The following is a 17,738-nucleotide window of genomic DNA, read 5'->3' as shown; positions in this document are numbered from 1 at the left end:
GAATCCCCATAAGCATAATGGGGATCCCCCTTTGTCATTGGTTGACCTGACCCAGATGATCCCAGGGCCGCTTGTGAACCGCATGCGCCCCCGGGATACGTGGGTCTTTACGCAGGCGTACGCCTGTATGCCCAGGACCGCAAGAGTCTGAAGCTCCTGAGACACAAGGTAAGTTCACAGTTTTCATTCAGTTCGGAGGCATTCGCAGGCAGCAAGCCGCCGACCACAATTTCCAGGCCAATGTTAAAATGGAGATTCATGTATTTCCCTTTTTCCCCTTATTGTCTTCCCATTTGTCAGTCCCATTATAAATTGGATTGTCACTGATAACATACCATTGATGATTATAATCCAGGCACCTATTCCATGACTTACACATGCTACAAATTCTAAAATCTGGCAGCTTTCTGCAAAAGAGAGTGTAGACTGGTAGAAAAGACCACAGTTTGGATTTTCAGAAAAAATAAATAGGTACCACCAGTATTAAAATAACCCTGATTGATAAACCCAAATTTTATTGTCCAGTGCTTTCTTTGGAAACAGTAAAATGAGTGGTTTTCAGATTCTCATGAAATATACTCAAGTACCCCACTGTTGAGTTGTTTAATCTTTTGGGAATTAGATGAATGGGGCTGTGGTGTTAAAGCTATGACTTTATTCTTGCAGCATGTGGCTCAGCAATGGTCTTGTTGTGATGGCTGCACAGCTACTCATAGTTTCAGCAAACTATAGTAAAATGTGTAAATAACTGGTGAAGCTACCAAAGATGGCCATAGAGATCAGAATTTACAAAACTAGTTGAGAAAAAGAGTTTGCTTTTTTCCAGACATTATCAACGTGCTTAGTGTAATATTGCGAAATGTAATAGCTGTAATGACACAGTACTTTTGAAACTTCAACCCACTAGATCATTGAGAGGTAAAATATGTCTTGAATCTGCAGTTCTCACTCTCAACTTGGGAGCCTAAGCCCTTTTCATAGTGAGTAAATTTTTTTTAGAAACATTAATACTGTCTGCCACTTTCTCTCATTTCCGAAGAGGCTGGATATAGCATGGGGCTATCGAAGGTTTGAGAGGAAGATGTGTGTCACAGAGTAGCTTGGGAGGGGAATAATAACTCTGTGCTTACTGAATTATTTATTTTCCCACCCCTCTTTTTAGAAAGTTTATCTGTCAGCAACCTGAACTACAATGGAGACTTTGGGGGTTTATTCACAATGGACCGGGTGAATAGTAGTGTTAGTCTGGCTGTCAGTGCATACAGCAAAATAACTGATCAGTCGCAGCTGATGCGTTCTGAACTCCTGAAACGCATGTCCAGGTCGGAGGCAACGTTGAATCAGCCCATGCATAATATCTCAAAAGATAAAATATCTAGAACTCTGTGGGACCAACGTCCTCCTGTCCTCAGCAAATCTTACTATGATCTTAGCCAAGTATCCGAGTCAAAACGAAGAAGTGTGCCCACTTTTAGCAGCCAGTTGTTTCGTTCTTCAAATCTGCTGGAGGGTGACACTGAACTCAAAGCGAAGCATCCATGCCCTCGAACAGACACCGAGTCCGTGGCGGGGAGTGAACGACGAATCAAAAGCAGGTAAATCTTTACCTTTTCATGTTATCTTTGTTAATGCAAGGAATAATTTTAAATGTGAAGTAGGTCTGTGGTGTTGGAAACAGATGATCGCAACTGTCTGAATAACCAAAATATAGGGCTAGAAATTGCGTAGTGCCCCGTTTGGGGCGATAACTTTTGCAGGAGCGCGAAAGTATCGCCGGGCACTACACAATTGAATCCGACACAAACTTCCGTTACCAAATCAAGCATTACCATTTCCCTTGGAGCGCTAAACAGAGCAAGAGGGGCGGTAGCGGCAGAGCACTGCACAATATCCCGTGCAGCGCTGCCGGATTCACAAGCTCCTTCCCTCCCTTGAAGGGAAAGGCCAATGCAGAGGTTATTTCAAGGTAAGGCTGGGGATGGTTGGCACCGGCATCTGCGATCCGCAAAGAGCAGCCCCAAGCACTCTGAGTGCAGGCCTGTTTAGTCGCGGGATGGAAAAAATTAATAAAACAGCACACTAGGGTGATAACATTTTGGCCTACTTGACGGCCACTAACTTTAATTAGCGCTCTCCAAGTGGCCATTCGAGGTCACAACACCACCTGCAGCTGCCGTTGTTGACGCCTGGCGATGGTGCAGGAGCCAGAAGTGAATTTAAGATCCGGTACGATAATGGTGCGCTGCGCATCAGATGACGTCACGATCTCTGGGGCACAGGAGATCGAGGCGATAAGCTTCGTGCCGGCGCTAACATGCCATGCAAGTTCGCAGGCATCGGTAATATGCCGCGCCCGGTCGGTAAGCCGTTATCATCCCCCACCACCGGAGGTGCTAACAGGAGGCGCAAAGGAGGCCAATTTCTCCCCCAGGGTATTGGGTCTGAGAGTGCTCATCCATAATTCTCATCGTCTTCAACAACAAAACAGCAAGTTTGCATTTATATCATATCATTAACATAGAAAAAAAACGTGCCGAGGTACTTAAGAGCCTTAAGGAAAAAATGGACACCAAGACAAAGAGAGCATTTTTATCATATTTATGTTTGGAGATTGGATTAGTTCATGTCATAAAATGACAATGCAGATTATACACTTATAATATGACAGAGAATGTCCATGGTGGAACAAAACTACAGTTTAAGAGGTTATGTTTCCTTTAAACAGCATTCTAAATACCATCACTGTAATCACCTGGGAAAAAAATAAATAAATATAAATCAGTTTTGTGATTGATTTTTAAAATTTGTTTGAGAGTTACAACTTTAAAATACATTTTCTATATATGTATATAAAATAAAATTAATGTTATTAAACAAATGTGTATTGTCGCCCTTAATAAAACCAAATAGTGCCATTAAGTAACAAAATTATAATGCCAAGTAATCGTCTAGTCATCTAGCTCTTTACAGAATGGTTTTGAGCCTGCCACTTTATCTTCCTCCTTAGAACATTAACAGATTTCATTTACCCCCTCCAAATATATGCATTCTTCGTCTTTATGCATCTCTTGCACACCATAAGAATCTGCTGAAGCTTGATTATTTCTGGAGAATCGAGCAATTCTTTTTGTGTTGATGTCATCAGGGCCTGCCTGTATAATGACCTACACATGTAACTTTTATTCAACTTCCAGAGCAGGGCCCTGCTATTTTTATCTGGCTATGGAAAAGGTAAATAATGTTTTTTTTTAAGCTCTTAATTGCTTAGTTGTTATACTTTCATCTGTCATATCAGTTGATCAATTGTTATTCTAATCCATTACTAGGAGTGCTCATGTCCAATTCAGGACTCAAAAGTAGGGAGCCTTGATTCAAAGGCTGTTAGCAGGCAAGAATTTATGGTCTTGTCGAATTCCAAAATTTGTATCAGCTTGATTGGTTAGACTCAGCAGCACAGAATCAAATGAATGCTGGATCTAGATGAGAAACTTTAATTTTTGATAAGGTAATCGGGAAAACCTTTCAAAATTTTGAATACCTTATCAGATATTCTTTTAATTTACTCTGCTATAATGCAAAGAGTTCCTGTTTTTCAAATCTTTCCTCTTACCTAAAGCCTTTCATTTCTGGTAGCAACCTAATGAGTTTTCTATGCACCTTCTTCATGACCTTGATATCATTCCTAAAGTAAAGCTGCCAAAACTGGATACATGAGAGGTTGGGGCTTGTGAGGGAGAAAGGCTATCTCGGGAGGGAGGGAGAGATCAGGGCTTGAAGGAATGGTGGAAAGAGAGGCCACCGAGGGAGGGGGTCAGAGATCGGGGTTTGGGTGAAGCGGGGGTGGGGGGGAGCTCAGCGATCATGATGGGGAGAGAGGCCTTAACCAGCAGAGGGGAGACTGAAATCTTCTTTGAGGGGCTGAGCAGGCGAACCACTCCTAGCCCACAAGGAGTGCTGTGAAAGACACTAGCCTTCTTAAGCCAGCAGCTCCAGCCTTGATTTTATTTAAAAAAAGGAAAGACTTGCACTTATATAGACTTGCACCTTTCATGACCACCATCGTCTCAAAGTGCTTTATAGCCGATGAAGTACTTTTTTTTTTGGAGCGTAGTCACTGTTGTAATGTAGGAAACACAGCAGCCAATTTGCACGCAGCAGCCAATTTGCACACAGCAAATTCCCACAAATGTGACAATGACCAGATAATCTATGTTTTGGTTCCATTGATTGAGGGATAAATATTGGCCAGGACACCGGGGATAACTCCTCTGCTTTTCCTCAAAATAGTGCCATGGGATCTTTTACATCCACCTGAAAGAGCAAGCTCAGCTTAATGTCACATTCGAAAGTCGATACCTCCGACATTGCAGCACTCCCTCAGTACTGCACTGGAATGTCAGCCTAGATTATGAGCTCCAGTCTCTGGAGTGGGACGTGAACCTGCAACCTTCTGACTCAGAGGCAAGGGTGCTACCCAGTGAGCTGCAGCTGACACTACTGCCAGATTTCCCGAGCCCTGGGAAACCTGCATGGCAACTGCTAAATATAAATCAAGCTCCCAATTGTACTGTTGGAGCCCGATTTAAATACGTTAATGAACAGTCGCCGCCATAAAATGCACTGCCGTAAAAATGGCAGGTTGGGACGTGTTCCCCGTTTTAAAATTCTTCTGCCTGTCACGTGCGTTAATAGCAAGGCCATGGTCTCTAGAAGCTTAACCACTACCGATGTTAGGCTGTCTGTCAATTTGTTTCCCGCTTTATCCCCTTCCTTTTTGAACAGAGGTGTCAAATTGGCAACCCTCCAATCCTCTGGCATAACTTCCATATCTGAAGATGTTTAAAAGATTGTGGTCAGAGTCTCCACTATTTCCTCTGGTGTCCCTCAGCATTCCAGAATGAATGCTGTTATACAGTATTTCCACTCATTCGGCCTCGTCACATTTACCATTTTAATTTGTTTTAGAAAATTGTTTCTGTACAGATGTAGGCAACCTGTGATTTTTTTTTTTAGATGTAGAACTATATATATAACATGTGAAGCTCTTCACCAAAGACCAGTGCAAAATTAATTCTTGAACTTATTTGTCCCTTTCATTGCTCTTGCTATTAATTAAATGGAGTTCATGCCCTGCATTAAATAGTACAGTGAATTTTCAAGTTCCAAACAACTTTTTAAGACATCAAACGCTCTTGCAATATCTAGCTCCAGGCAGAAAAATTACTTGTTTAACCATTTAACATATACACTGGAGCAGTGGAAATCTAAGAGTAACTGCCCTTGATATCAAAGCAGTTTTTGAACCAATATAGCACGATGGAGCCCTTGTAAAACTGAAGCTAGTGGCTGTCAAGGGGAACAGCCTCCAGAGGCTGGAGTTATACTTAACACAAAGGGAGATGAGTGTGGTTGATGGAGACACTCATCACAGCACCAGAGCTTCATTGCCTGAATTCCTCAGGGCAGCGTACTTGGCCCAGTTGTCTTCAGCTGCTTCATCAATGATCTTTCCTCTATCATAAAGTCAAGTGTGGGGCTGTTTGCTCATAATTCTAGAGCGTTCAACTCCATTCACAACTCCTTCGATAATGAAGCAACAACAACTTGCATTTATATCGCGCTTTTAACATAATAAAACGCCCCAATGCACTTCACAGGAGCATCATCAACAAAATTTGATACCGAGCCACTTGGGAGATATTAAGGCCAATGACCAAAAGCTTGCTCAAAGAGAGAGGTTTTTAAGGAGAGTCTTAAAGGAGGAGAGAGGTTTAGGGAGGGAATTCCAGAGCTTAGGGCCTAGGCAACTGAAGGCGCGGCCACTGATGGTAGAACGATGAAGATCGGGGTTGTGCAAGAGACCAAAATTTGAGGAGCGCAGATATCTGAGGGTTGTAGGGCTGGAGGAGGTTACAGAGATGCAGGGGGGGGGGGGGTGGTGTGAGGCCTTGGAGGGATTTGATAACCATGATGAGATTTTTTAAATCGAGCATTGCTGGAATGGGAGCCAATGTAGGTCAGCGAGCAAAGAAATGATGGGTCAAATGGGACTTGGTGCGAGTTCGGATACGATAGCAGAGTTTTAGATGAGCTCAAGTTTATGTAAGGTGAAAAATGGCAGTCTGGCCAGGAGAGCATTGGAATAGTCAAGTTTAGAGGTAACAAAGGCATTGATGAGGGTTTCAGCAGCAGGTTAGCTGAGGCAGGGGCGGAGTCGGCCGATCTGACTGAGGTGGTCATAGGCAATCTTGGTGATGGAACAGATATGTGGTTGGCTGCTCATCTTGGGGTCAAATACATCACCAAGGTGGCAAATGGTATGGTTCAGCCTCAGCCATTTGAAAGGGAGACTGATGGAGTTGGCGGTTAAGGAACAGAGTTTGTCGTGGGGATATTTAATTGGAGGAAATTTCTCCTAATCCAGTACTGGATGTAGGACAAGCTGTGTGACAAATCAGAGACAGTGGAGGGATCGACAAAGGTGGTGGTGAGGTAGAGCTGCTTGTCGTCTGCGTACATGTGGAACCTGCCATTTTGTTTTCGGATGATTTCCCTGAGGGGACAGCATGTAGATGAGAAATAGGTGTGGGTTCAGGATAGATCCTTGGGAGACCCCAGAAGTAATGATGCGGGAACAGGAAGAGGAGCTATTGCAGGTGACTCTTGTTACAACTGGATAGACAAGATTTGAATCAGACAAGGGCAGACCCACTCAACTGTTTGATGGAGGCGAGGCGTTGGAGTAGGGTGGTGTGGTCAACTGTGTCAAAGGCTGCAGATGGATGAAGAAGGATAGTTTGCCACATTCACATAGGAGGTCATGTGTGACTTTGATGAGGGCACTTTCAGAACTGTAGCAGGGGCGGACACCTGCGGAGAGATTCAAACATCGAGTTGCGGAAAAATGGACACAGATTTGGGAGGTGACAACATGTTCAAGGACTTTGGAGAGGAAAGGGAGGTTTGAGATGGAGCGGTATTTTGCTAGGGCAGAGAGGGTCTAGGGTGTATTTTTTTTAAAGAGAGAGGTGATGTCGGCAGATTTGAAGAGGAGAGGGACAGTACCTGAGGAGAGCGAACTGTTACCAATATTAGCTAACATGGGGCCCATGCTAGCCTACAACAAGACCCGGACGACAACCAGGCTTGGGCTGACAAGTGTCGGGTAACATTCAAGCCACAAGTGCCAGGTAATCACCATCTGCAACAAAAAAAAAAGTGTAACTACCTCCCCCAACTAATAGCAGCACCATCATTGAGTCCCCCACCTCAACATTCTTGAAGTCACCATTGATCAGAATCTCAACTGGACCAGCCACATCAACACGATAGCTACAAGAGCAAGGCAGAGGCTGGCTGACCTCATGTCCTCTCAAATTCTCTTCTCCATTTATAAATCTGGTTATCGACCCTTCGGCCATTGGAAACAGTTTCTCTTTATTTATTCTTATCTAAACCCTTTATGATTTTAAACACCTCTATCAAATCTCCTCTTAGCCTCCTCTGTTAAATGGAGAACAACCCCAGCTTCTCCAGTCTCTCCAGGTAACTGTAATCCCTCATTCCTGTAACCATTCTAGTAAGGCTCTTCTGTACCCTCTCCAAAGCCTTCACATCCTTCCTAAAGTGTGGTGCCCAGAATTGGACACCATATTCCAGCTGGGACAGAACTAGTGTTTTACATAGGTTTAGCATAACTTCCTTGCTTTTGTATTCTGCCTCTATTTATAAAGCTCAGGATCCTATATGGTTATTGGCTACTTTGATAATCTGTCATGTCATCTTCAAAGATTTGTGCACAAACACCCCTTTAAAATTGTACCAATTAGCTTGTGTGTCTCCTCATTCTTCCTAACAAAATATATCACCTCACACTTTTCTATATTGAATTTCATCTGCCATGTGTCCACCCATTCCACCAGCCTGTCTATGTCCTCTTGAAGTCTATTACAATCTTCTTTACTGTTTACTGCACTTCCAAGTTTTGGGTCACCTGAAAATTTCAAAATTGTGCCCTGTACCCCCAAGTCCAAGTCATTAATATATATCAAAAACTGCAGTAGACCTAGTACTGAACTTTGGGGAACACCACTCTATAACTCCCTCCAGTCTGACAAACAGCCTTTCACCACAGCTCTGTTTTCTATCCCTTAGTCAATTTTGTATCCATGCTGCCACTGCCCCTTTTATTCCATAGATTTAATTTTGCTAACACGCCAAATGTAAGAGCAGATCTGTGGTTGGATGTTCATCTCCAGGTCAATACAACATAAAGTGGTTCAACTTTATTGGCAGCTCCACCACTGGACTCAATATCCAACCCTCCACCACTAACTGGCTGCAGTATGTACTACCTACAGCATGCACTGCAGCAGCTCCCTGACCTCTACCACCAAGAGCAGCAAGATCACGTTAACAATAACAACTCCTAGTTCTACTTTAAGTCATACCATCCTTACTGGGATATATAATGTCATTCCTTCATTGTTGCTGGGTCCACTGTGGGAGTACTTAGCAAAAGGACTACAGTAGTTCAAGGAACATGCCTGCCACTATTTTCTCAGGGCAATGAGTGATGGGCAATACAGGGTAATACAAACTTGCCAACATGGCCCACATCTGGAATCCACATTTTTTTAAACTTTGCAAATTGCTTCTGCTTACTGATAACAGCAGAGGAACCATAAGTATTTAATCACCAAGCCTCCTGATGCTGCCTGCTGTTGGCTCAAATCATAAGGAAAGCTAGGATCTATGTAATTTCTTTCTCTAGATGGATGGATTTATTATTAGCAATGCTGTTTTTCTGGAAGCTCTTGATTAAAATATGTTTGTATTCTTGCCACCAGGCTGCAATAGTTGGCTTGTTTTTATTACTCTGGTCCAAATTAATTGAGAAACTATTTTTAAAAATTATTTCATGGGATGTAGATATCGCTGGCACTTATTGCCCATCCCCTGATTGCCCTTGAGAAGATGATGGTGAGCTGCATTTTTGAACTGCTGCACTCCATGTGGTGAAGATACTCCCACAGTGCTGTTAGGGAGGAAGTTCCAGGAATTTGTCCCAGCAACTATGAAATAACAAAGATATATTTTCAAGTCGGGATGGTGTGTGACTTGGATGGGAACTTGCAGGTGGTGCTTTTTTCCATGCACCTGCCACCCTGCCTTTTGGGTGGTGGAGGTCATGGGTTTGAAGATGCTGTCGAAGAAGCTTTGGCGAGTTGCTACAGTGCATCTTGTAGATGGTACACGATGCGCCGGTGGTGAATAGGGTGCCAATCAAGCAGACTACTTTGTCCTGGATGGTGTCAAGCTTCTTGAGTGTTGTTTGGAGTAGCACTCGTCCAGGCAAGTGGAGAATATTCCATCACACTCCTGACTTGTGCCTTGTAGATGGTGGAAATGCTTTGGGAGTCAGGAGGTGAGACACTCACCACAGAATACCCAGCCTCTGACCTGCTCTTGTTGCCACAGTATTTATGTGGCTGGTCCAGCTCATCATCATCATAAGCAGTCCCTCGAATGAGGATGACTTGCTTCCACGAGTTCACAGGTGTTTCAATGAAGGACCTGATGTTCCAGTCCTGAACTCCGATTGAGGGTGTGGAAGATGCCTGTGCGTGATTTTTTATTAACGTGTGGTGACCGTTGCATACCAGCCAACACACGGGCTTGACAGAACTAGGCCCTTATCCAGTGGCAAAGGGCGACTGGAGACCTGTTTAGCTGCACGGATCTAGCGTGCACACATATCACAGTGTGTGCTGCCCCTGGGCCCTCGGCTCTTCTGGGCCCCATACCCTCATTTTCCGCACCACCGCCGCTGCTCCAGCTAAGTATTTGGTCAATGGTCACCTCCAGGATGTTGATGGTGGGGGATTCGGTGATGGTAATGTCGTTGAATATCAAAGCACGGTGGTTAAACTCTGGCATGTTAGAAATGGTCATTGCTTGGCACTTATGTGTGTCAATGTTAATTGTGGAGTTTTGTGTGTGTAAAGTACAAGTTGTTTAGAAAATGAATTTTTGTGGTTTAAAATTTACTGTAAAATGTTTTAACTCTGGCATTCAGTTCACTTCAGTGTTTGATTACTTTTATTTTATGGTTTTGTTCAAGTATCACCAATTCAAAGAAGTCCCAGGCTGTTTTACACAGAAGCCCTGCCAGAAGAAATCCTGGGTCCGACTCATCATCTGCTGAAGACTCTAATCAGGCATATGCCATAGGTCAGACACAACATATTTGATAGAGGAACTAATTGGGTTTATATATGCTCTGTAGTATCTATTAAAATCAGGAATTTACTTTTGTAATTCCCACCCCGTGTCACTCCCAAAACGTTTCCCCTGCATATTAATATAGTAAACTATTCCTTCATTGATGTAGTTCAGAAGGGTTTCTTGACTTCAGAGTTGAGAAAAAACAGTTAATTTTCCATTTCTATTATTAAAACAGTATTAAAAAGCATTCCAGGTGTGCAGATAGTAAACTCTGCACTCTACAAGTGTGGAGTATTCTTATGTCATTAATAACATAATGGACTTCGAGAAGGCATTTGACAAGGTGCCACATCAAAGGTTACTGCACAAGATAAAAGTTCACAGGGTTGAGGGTAATATATTAGCATAGATAGAGGATTGCCTAACTAACAGAGAGTCGGGATAAATGGTTCATTCTTGGGTTGGCAATCATTAACCATTGGGGTGCCGCAGGGATCAGTGCTGGGATCCCAACTATTTACAATCTATATTAACGACTTGGAAGAAGGGAGTGAATGTAACGTAGCAAAGTTTGCTGATGATACAAAGATGGGAGATAAGCAATGTGTGAGGAATGTCAGAGGCTGGGTATTCTGCGGTGAGTGTCTCACCTCCTGACTTCCAAAGCATTTCCACCATCTACAAGGCACAAGTCAGGAGTGTGATGGAATATTCTCCACTTGCCTGGATGAGTGCTACTCCAAATCTGCAAAAGGACATAGGCTAAGTGAGTGGGCAAAAATTTGGCAGATGAGTATAATGTTGGAAAGTATGAAGTCCTGCACGTTGGCAGAAAAAAAATCAAAGAGCAAGTTATTATTTAAATGGAGAAAGATTGCAAAGTGCCGCAGTACAGCGGGACCTGGGGGTACTTGTGCATGAAACACAAAAGGATAGTATGCAAGTACAGCAATTAATCAGGAAGGCCAATGGTATCTTCGCCTTTATTGCAAAGGGGATGGAGTATAAAAGCTGGGAAGTCTTACTACAGCTATATAAGGTATTGGTGAGGCCACACCTGGAATACTGCGTGCAGTTTTGGTTTCCATATTTACGAAAGGATATACTTGCTTTGGAGGCAGTTTAGAGAAAGTTCACAGGTTGATTCCGGCGATAAGGGGGTTGACTTATGAGGAAAGGTTGAGTAGGTTGGGCCTCTACTCATTGGAATTCAGAAAAATGAGAGGTAATCTTATCAAAATGTATAAGATTATGAGGGGGCTTGACAAGGTGGATGCAGAGAGGATGTTTCCACTGATGGGGGAGACTAGAACTAGAGGGCATGATCTTAGAATAAGGGGCCGCCCATTTAAAACTGAGATGAGGAGACATTTCTTCTCTCTGAGGGTTGTAATCTGTGGAATTCGCTGCCTCAGAGAGCTGTGGAAGCTGGGACATTGAATAAATTTAAGACAGAAATAGACAGTTTCTTAAACGATAAGGGGTTATGGGGAGTGGGCAGGGAAGTGGAGCTGAGTCCATGATCAGATCAGCCACGATGTTATTGAATGGTGGAGCAGGCTCCAGGGGCCGTATGGCCTACTCCTGTTCCTATTTCTTATGTTCTTATAACATAAGTGGTGTTAATAACGGTTTACTCAACAGCAGATGTGTCAGCAAGCTGCTTGATGCACAGGGCCAAAGTGACACATGGGACTGGTGACAATGCAGTAATGTCCAAGAGGATTTTTTTGATGATGTCCTTAAATCATGAGTAAAGTTTGAGTGCTCTATGATATATATAAATTCTGAGTTGAGAGAAGTGCATTTTAAGTCAATTCCAGGTATCCATTATTATTACTGTAACTTATTCATAGAGTCATAGAAATTTACGGCACAGAAGGTGGCTATTTGGCCCATCATGTCTGTGCCAGCCTAATCCCACTTTCCAGCTCTTGGCCTTGTAGCCCTGTAGGTTACGGCACATCAAGTGCATATCCAAATGTTTTTTAAATGTGATGAGGGTTTCTGCCTCTACCACCATTTCAGGCAGTGAGTTCCAGACCCCCATCACTCTGGATGAAAAAAGTTTCTCTCAACTCCTCTCTAATCCTTCTACCAATCACTTTAAATCTATGCCCCCTAGTTATTGACCTCTCTGCTAAGGAAAATAGGTCCTTCCTATCCACTCTATATAAGCCCTTCATAATTTTATACACCCCCATTATATCTCCACTCAGCCTCCTCTGCTCCAAAGAAAACAACCCAGCCTATCCAATTTTTCTTCCTAGCTAAAATTCTCTAGTCCTGCAAATCACCTCTGTACCCTCTCTAATGCAGTCACATCTTTCCTGTAATGTGGTGACCAGAACTGCACGCAGTATTCTAGCTGTAGCCTAACTAATGTTTTATACAGTTCAAGCATAACCTCCCTGACCTTGTATTCTGTGCCCCGACTAATAAATGAAATTATCCCGTATGCCTTCTTAACCACCTTATCTACCTGTCCTGCTACCTTCAGGGATCTGTGGACCTATACTCCCAAGGTCCCACTATCCTACCATTTATTGTGTATTCCCTTGCCTTGTTAGCCTTCCCCAAATGCATTACCTCACACTCCTCCTGATTGAATTGCCACCTTTCAGCCCACCTGACCAGTCCATTAATATCTTCCTGCAATTTACAGCTTCTTCCTCACTATCAACCGCACGGCCAATTTTTGTATCATCTGCAAACTTCTTAATCATGCCCCCTACATTGAAGTCTAAATCATTGATGTATATCACAAAAAGCACGGGACCTAATACTGAGCCCTGCAGAACCCCACTGGAAACAGCCTTGCAATCATAAAAATACCTGTTGACCATTGCCCTTTGTTTCCGGCCACTGAGGCATTTTGATTGTTTTCAAGTAAATAGAAATGTTTACAATGCATTAGGATTTTAATCACTTTTGACTAAAATCCCTTGTTATAATGTAATTTTTAATATGTTAATATTGTTTTACCCTTGTTGTCTTAAAATTATACTAAAATAATAACCAATATGATAAATCTCCTGACTTTTTAAATGCCTCAATCCAAGGTTAAAGGGGATCTAAACTCCTGTATGTGACATAATTGTTTATTTCATTCCTTCCTGTTTTCTCCATTTAATAATGTTGAACATTGGTCAGAGCGTTCTTTTTGGCTTACACTGATGCTGCAGTTATAGTGTAAAGGCAGCTGGAATCGGGCTGGTCTGACATCAGAGTGAAGAGGGAATCTCACTTTGTTTTGCTTCGGATTCAGCCTGTAATTCCACTTGATGTTACCAGCGAGAAGCCCACCAACCAGGAGCGCATGGCACAAATTAACCCCTTTACTATCAATTAAATGAGGGGGTTGTTAGCATTACTAGTATATGAACTGTACTTAGTAATGTTCACAAAAGTTAAATGTATAAAACTACATGAAATGTCCTGGCAAAATTATTAGATCAAACATTTCTTATAATTTTGTAACTCAAATGTTATGAAATTTAAATTCAGTTTTTGATGCATTATTTTTATTATTATTGTATGTTTTGTTATCAGGAATTAGTATGCACAGTTCTGGCATCCCATCAACCCCTGCTACCTTGACAGCCAATGGTAGGCAGCAGAACGAACTGAGTTTACAATGTACAAGTGTCTCCACTGTTTAAAGCCCTGGTGTGACTGTACAACATCAGCTTCTCAAACTTCTGTTTTTCTACTTCTGTCACTATCTCTGTTTCTCTCACTTTCCCTGCCATCTAAAAGAAACTTCTTGCAGGTAATGTTTGGGTCTTTTATTTTCCTTTCACTAATTTCTATTTATCTTTTTAAATTGTTTTCACAATTTATAATAATATATCAGCCTGTGTCCCAATCCATTTAAGAATGGAAAACTGCAAAGAGTATTTTCAAGATCATCGATTTTAATCCAAATATCATGTTTCACATAATTATTTGAATCTACCTCCTTCTTTCAACTAGAAAAGCATTTAGAAATTACCTGTAGTGACTGATTGTGGTCAACAAGCCCATAGAATTAGGACCCGTAAGAGCAATTGATGAGATTATTCTCTGTAAACTTAGAAAGGAATTATATATTGTTTCTAAATAATATGTTCCATATTCACTATGTTAAAATAAGCACCACAGGTTGTAACATCAGTTGCTATATCAAATGAGTTGTAGAAGTCTTTTCATATCACCTCACTGTTTGGGGAACAGTGTGAAGTAGTGGAAGGATTCACAGGCTAATTAATAAGTATGACTGGCCGCGTTAACACTCCTTCGATGGCTGTAACCATCTTTCTATCAGCCGATAGGGTGGTGAGTTCTATACGGTGGGAGGGTTTATATGGGCTCCCACAACCCATACGGTGAGGGGGTGCCACCCACATCCACCGGACACGAGTATCCCGCTAGATGTCAACCCAGAATTCAAAGCCGGAGCTCCAACTCCACTCGCTGGGACTGTCTGGAGTGGGGTTCGAACCCTGCACCTTCTGGTTCAAAGGCGGGAATACTATCACTGCGCCAAAGGCTCACTCCAGTTGTAGAAGTAAAAGGGCAGGAGAAATTCCATGCTTCAAAAATATTGCATATAATTTTAAATGTTGTATTATACTTTTGTTTTACATATTTGTCTAAATACCAAATCATTCAGATTATATTGCAAAGTGACTGAAATATATTCACAACATGATTGGATTTGGAACAATTTCCAACTTTTTTTTTTCCAGTTAATACATTTAGGGATTTTTAGTCTGTCCTAAACTAAAGTGTAACATAATATAAAAACATGCAATTGTATAGTTAATCATTTTACAGACAAGTACCTGAGAAGATGGTTCTGTGTTGGAACAGCATTATATTTCCTCTGTTATGAATCGACTCTGGCTAAGTAATATAAATCAAGAAACCCAAAATATCTTCAATTCATGCATGATTGCGAGCCTAATAATGGCATCTTTGGTAAAGCATCAAAGTGCATAATTGTTACATTTCTGTGATCTCCTTATAATAAAATGAAGTATGTCTCTTCTCTTACTCCAGATTAATCAATTTGCAAAACACTTTTAACATGAAGACAGTGCTTTATTGTGGTCGACAAGCCCATAGACCTTTAATGATTTCTTCCATCACTGATTTCAGAAGATATTTTCTCACCATTGAAAGATTTGTTTTCTTGCTGTTCACTCTCTCTTCTTCCCAAGGTCCCTGTGCATTTTTTTTCCAAGTTAAGTTAACCCGGCAAGCAATCTGTTCCGGAATCTATGGTCGTATCAGACTTGAAGCGGCCGCTGGCAGATGTGTGAAAGTGGTACTGGGTGTTTTGTACTCCTATTTTCTGCTCCTTCCTCTGAAGAGTACTGCACTGTGCTTAGTGCTTACCCCAGATGGGTCAACTCAGATCAGGAACTTGCCACATGAAAAATCAAATTTTTGTGCTCAAAGCAAGAAGGCAAAATCCATTTTTTCTAGCTATAGTAATTTTGTTTGGATATAATCTAAATTTATTACAGTCCTTAATAAGTTAGGTATGTTTAGATTTTAATCCATGCAGCTGTTAAGAAAGTGCGATATGTGACCCAAACGTCCCGGAAATGCTGGGGAACCAAGGGTCTAGTGAGCAAGAGGAATAAAGGAAATGATTATTAGTAAGAAAATAGTGCTGGAGAAACTAATGGGACTGAAGGCAGATAAATCCCCAGGGCCTGATGATCTGAATCCCAGAATACTAAAAGAGGGAGCCATGCAAATAGTAGATGCATTGGTTGTCATCTTCTAAAATTCTATAGATTATGGAACAGTTCCTGCAGATTGGAGGGTGGCAAATGCAACCTCACTATTTAAAAAAGGAGGGAGAGAGCAAATTGGGGAACTACAGACTGACATCTATAGTAGGGAAACTGCTGGAGTCTATTATAAAGGACGTGATAACGGCACACTTAGATAATATCAATAGGATTAAACAAAGTCGACATGGATTTATGAAAGGAAAATCAGGTTTGGCAAACTACTGGAGTTTTTTGAGGATGTAACTGTTAGAGTAGATAAGAGAGAACTAGTGGATGTAGTGTATTTGAATTTTCAGAAGGCCTTTGATAAAGTCCCACATAAGAGGTTTGTGTGCAAAATTAAAGCACATAGGATTGGGGGTAATGCAATGGCATGGATTGAAAATTGGTTCACTGACAGGAAACAGAGAGTAGGAATAAACGGGTCTTTTTTGGTGTGGCAGGCAGTGACTAATGGGGTACCACAGGGATCAGTGCTTGGGCCCCAGCTATTCATAATATATCTAAATGATTTGGATGAGGGAACCAAATATAATATCTCCAAGTTTGCTGACGACACAAAACTAGGTGGGATTGTGAGTTGTGAGGAGGATGCAAAGATGCTGCAAGACGATTTAGATAGGTTGAGTGAATGGGCAAACACATGGCAGATGCAGTATAACGTGGATAAATGTGAAGTTATCCACTTTGGTAGGAAAAACATATGGACACAGTATTATTTAAATGGTGATGGCTTGGGAAGTGTCGATATACAGAGGGACCTGGGTGTCCTTGTACACCAGTCATTGAAAGCAAACATGCAGGTGCAACAAGCAGTTAGGAAGTCAAATGGTATGTTGGCCTTCATTACAAGAGGATTTGAGTACAGGAGCAAGGACATCTACAGTTATACAGGGCCTTGGTGAGACCGCACCTCGAGTATTGTGTGCAGTTTTGGTCTCCTTATTTAAGAAAGGATATACTTGCCATAGAGGGAGTGCAGCAAAAGGTTCACCAGACTGATTCTTGGGGTGGCAGGACTGTCGTATGAGGAGAGATTTGGTCGACTAGGCCTGTATTCACTAGAGTTTAGAAGAATGAAAGGGGATCTCATTGAAACATATAAAATTATGACTCGGTTGGATAGACTGGATGCGAGAGGATGTTTCCCTTGGCTGGGAAGTCTAGAACAAAGGGTCACAGTCTCAGGATACGGGGTAGGAAATTTAGGAACAAGATGAGGAGAAATTCTCTCCCACAGAAGGCTGTGGAGGCCAAGTCACTGAATATATTTAAGAGGGAGATAAATAGATTTCTAGAAACAAAAGACATCAAGGGGTATGGGGAAAAAGCGGGAATATGGTGTTGAGATAGAGGATCAGCCATGATCATATTGAATGGCGATGCAGACTCGAAGGGCCGAATGGTCTACTACTGCTCCTATTTTCTATGTTTCAAACATTGAATAAATTTGCCTTACAAATGGCTTGGATTGGAATAAATTTGCTTATGATTGGGTGACGCAAAAGTGCTGCAGGAAGTGTGTGATTGGTGTGCGCTATACACAAGACTTTTAATACATTTATAAGTAGATACTGGATTTCAATTCAAACATGAATGACCAAATTACTGTATAAAGCATGTCGAAAAATCTTCAACTACAGATTTCAATATGGTTTAATTTGGCTTTCAAAGTGCAAATGAGGAAAAACAAATTTATAACTAAACACTAAGGGCTCAATT

The 17,738-nt window shown here is 41.8% G+C and overlaps 1 protein-coding gene across 1 annotated transcript in view; it reads left to right on the top strand.

Annotated features, from left to right (window-relative positions):
* The window catches only part of ptpn13 (protein tyrosine phosphatase non-receptor type 13), a 361,948-nt gene that overhangs the window by 200,713 nt on the left and 143,497 nt on the right, over positions 1 to 17,738 (top strand). The window contains exons 18-20 of the mRNA XM_070871054.1: positions 1,163 to 1,595; positions 10,124 to 10,233; positions 13,780 to 13,836. Coding sequence (XP_070727155.1) covers positions 1,163 to 1,595; positions 10,124 to 10,233; positions 13,780 to 13,836 — 600 coding nt within the window. The remainder of the gene's footprint in view (positions 1 to 1,162; positions 1,596 to 10,123; positions 10,234 to 13,779; positions 13,837 to 17,738) is intronic.

The sequence above is a fragment of the Pristiophorus japonicus genome, chromosome 2 (genome assembly GCF_044704955.1).
Source record: "Pristiophorus japonicus isolate sPriJap1 chromosome 2, sPriJap1.hap1, whole genome shotgun sequence".
NCBI classification, from domain to species: domain Eukaryota; kingdom Metazoa; phylum Chordata; class Chondrichthyes; family Pristiophoridae; genus Pristiophorus; species Pristiophorus japonicus.
The sequence above is the reverse complement of the archived record's forward strand: the minus strand, read 5'-3'. Positions and strand labels throughout refer to the sequence as shown.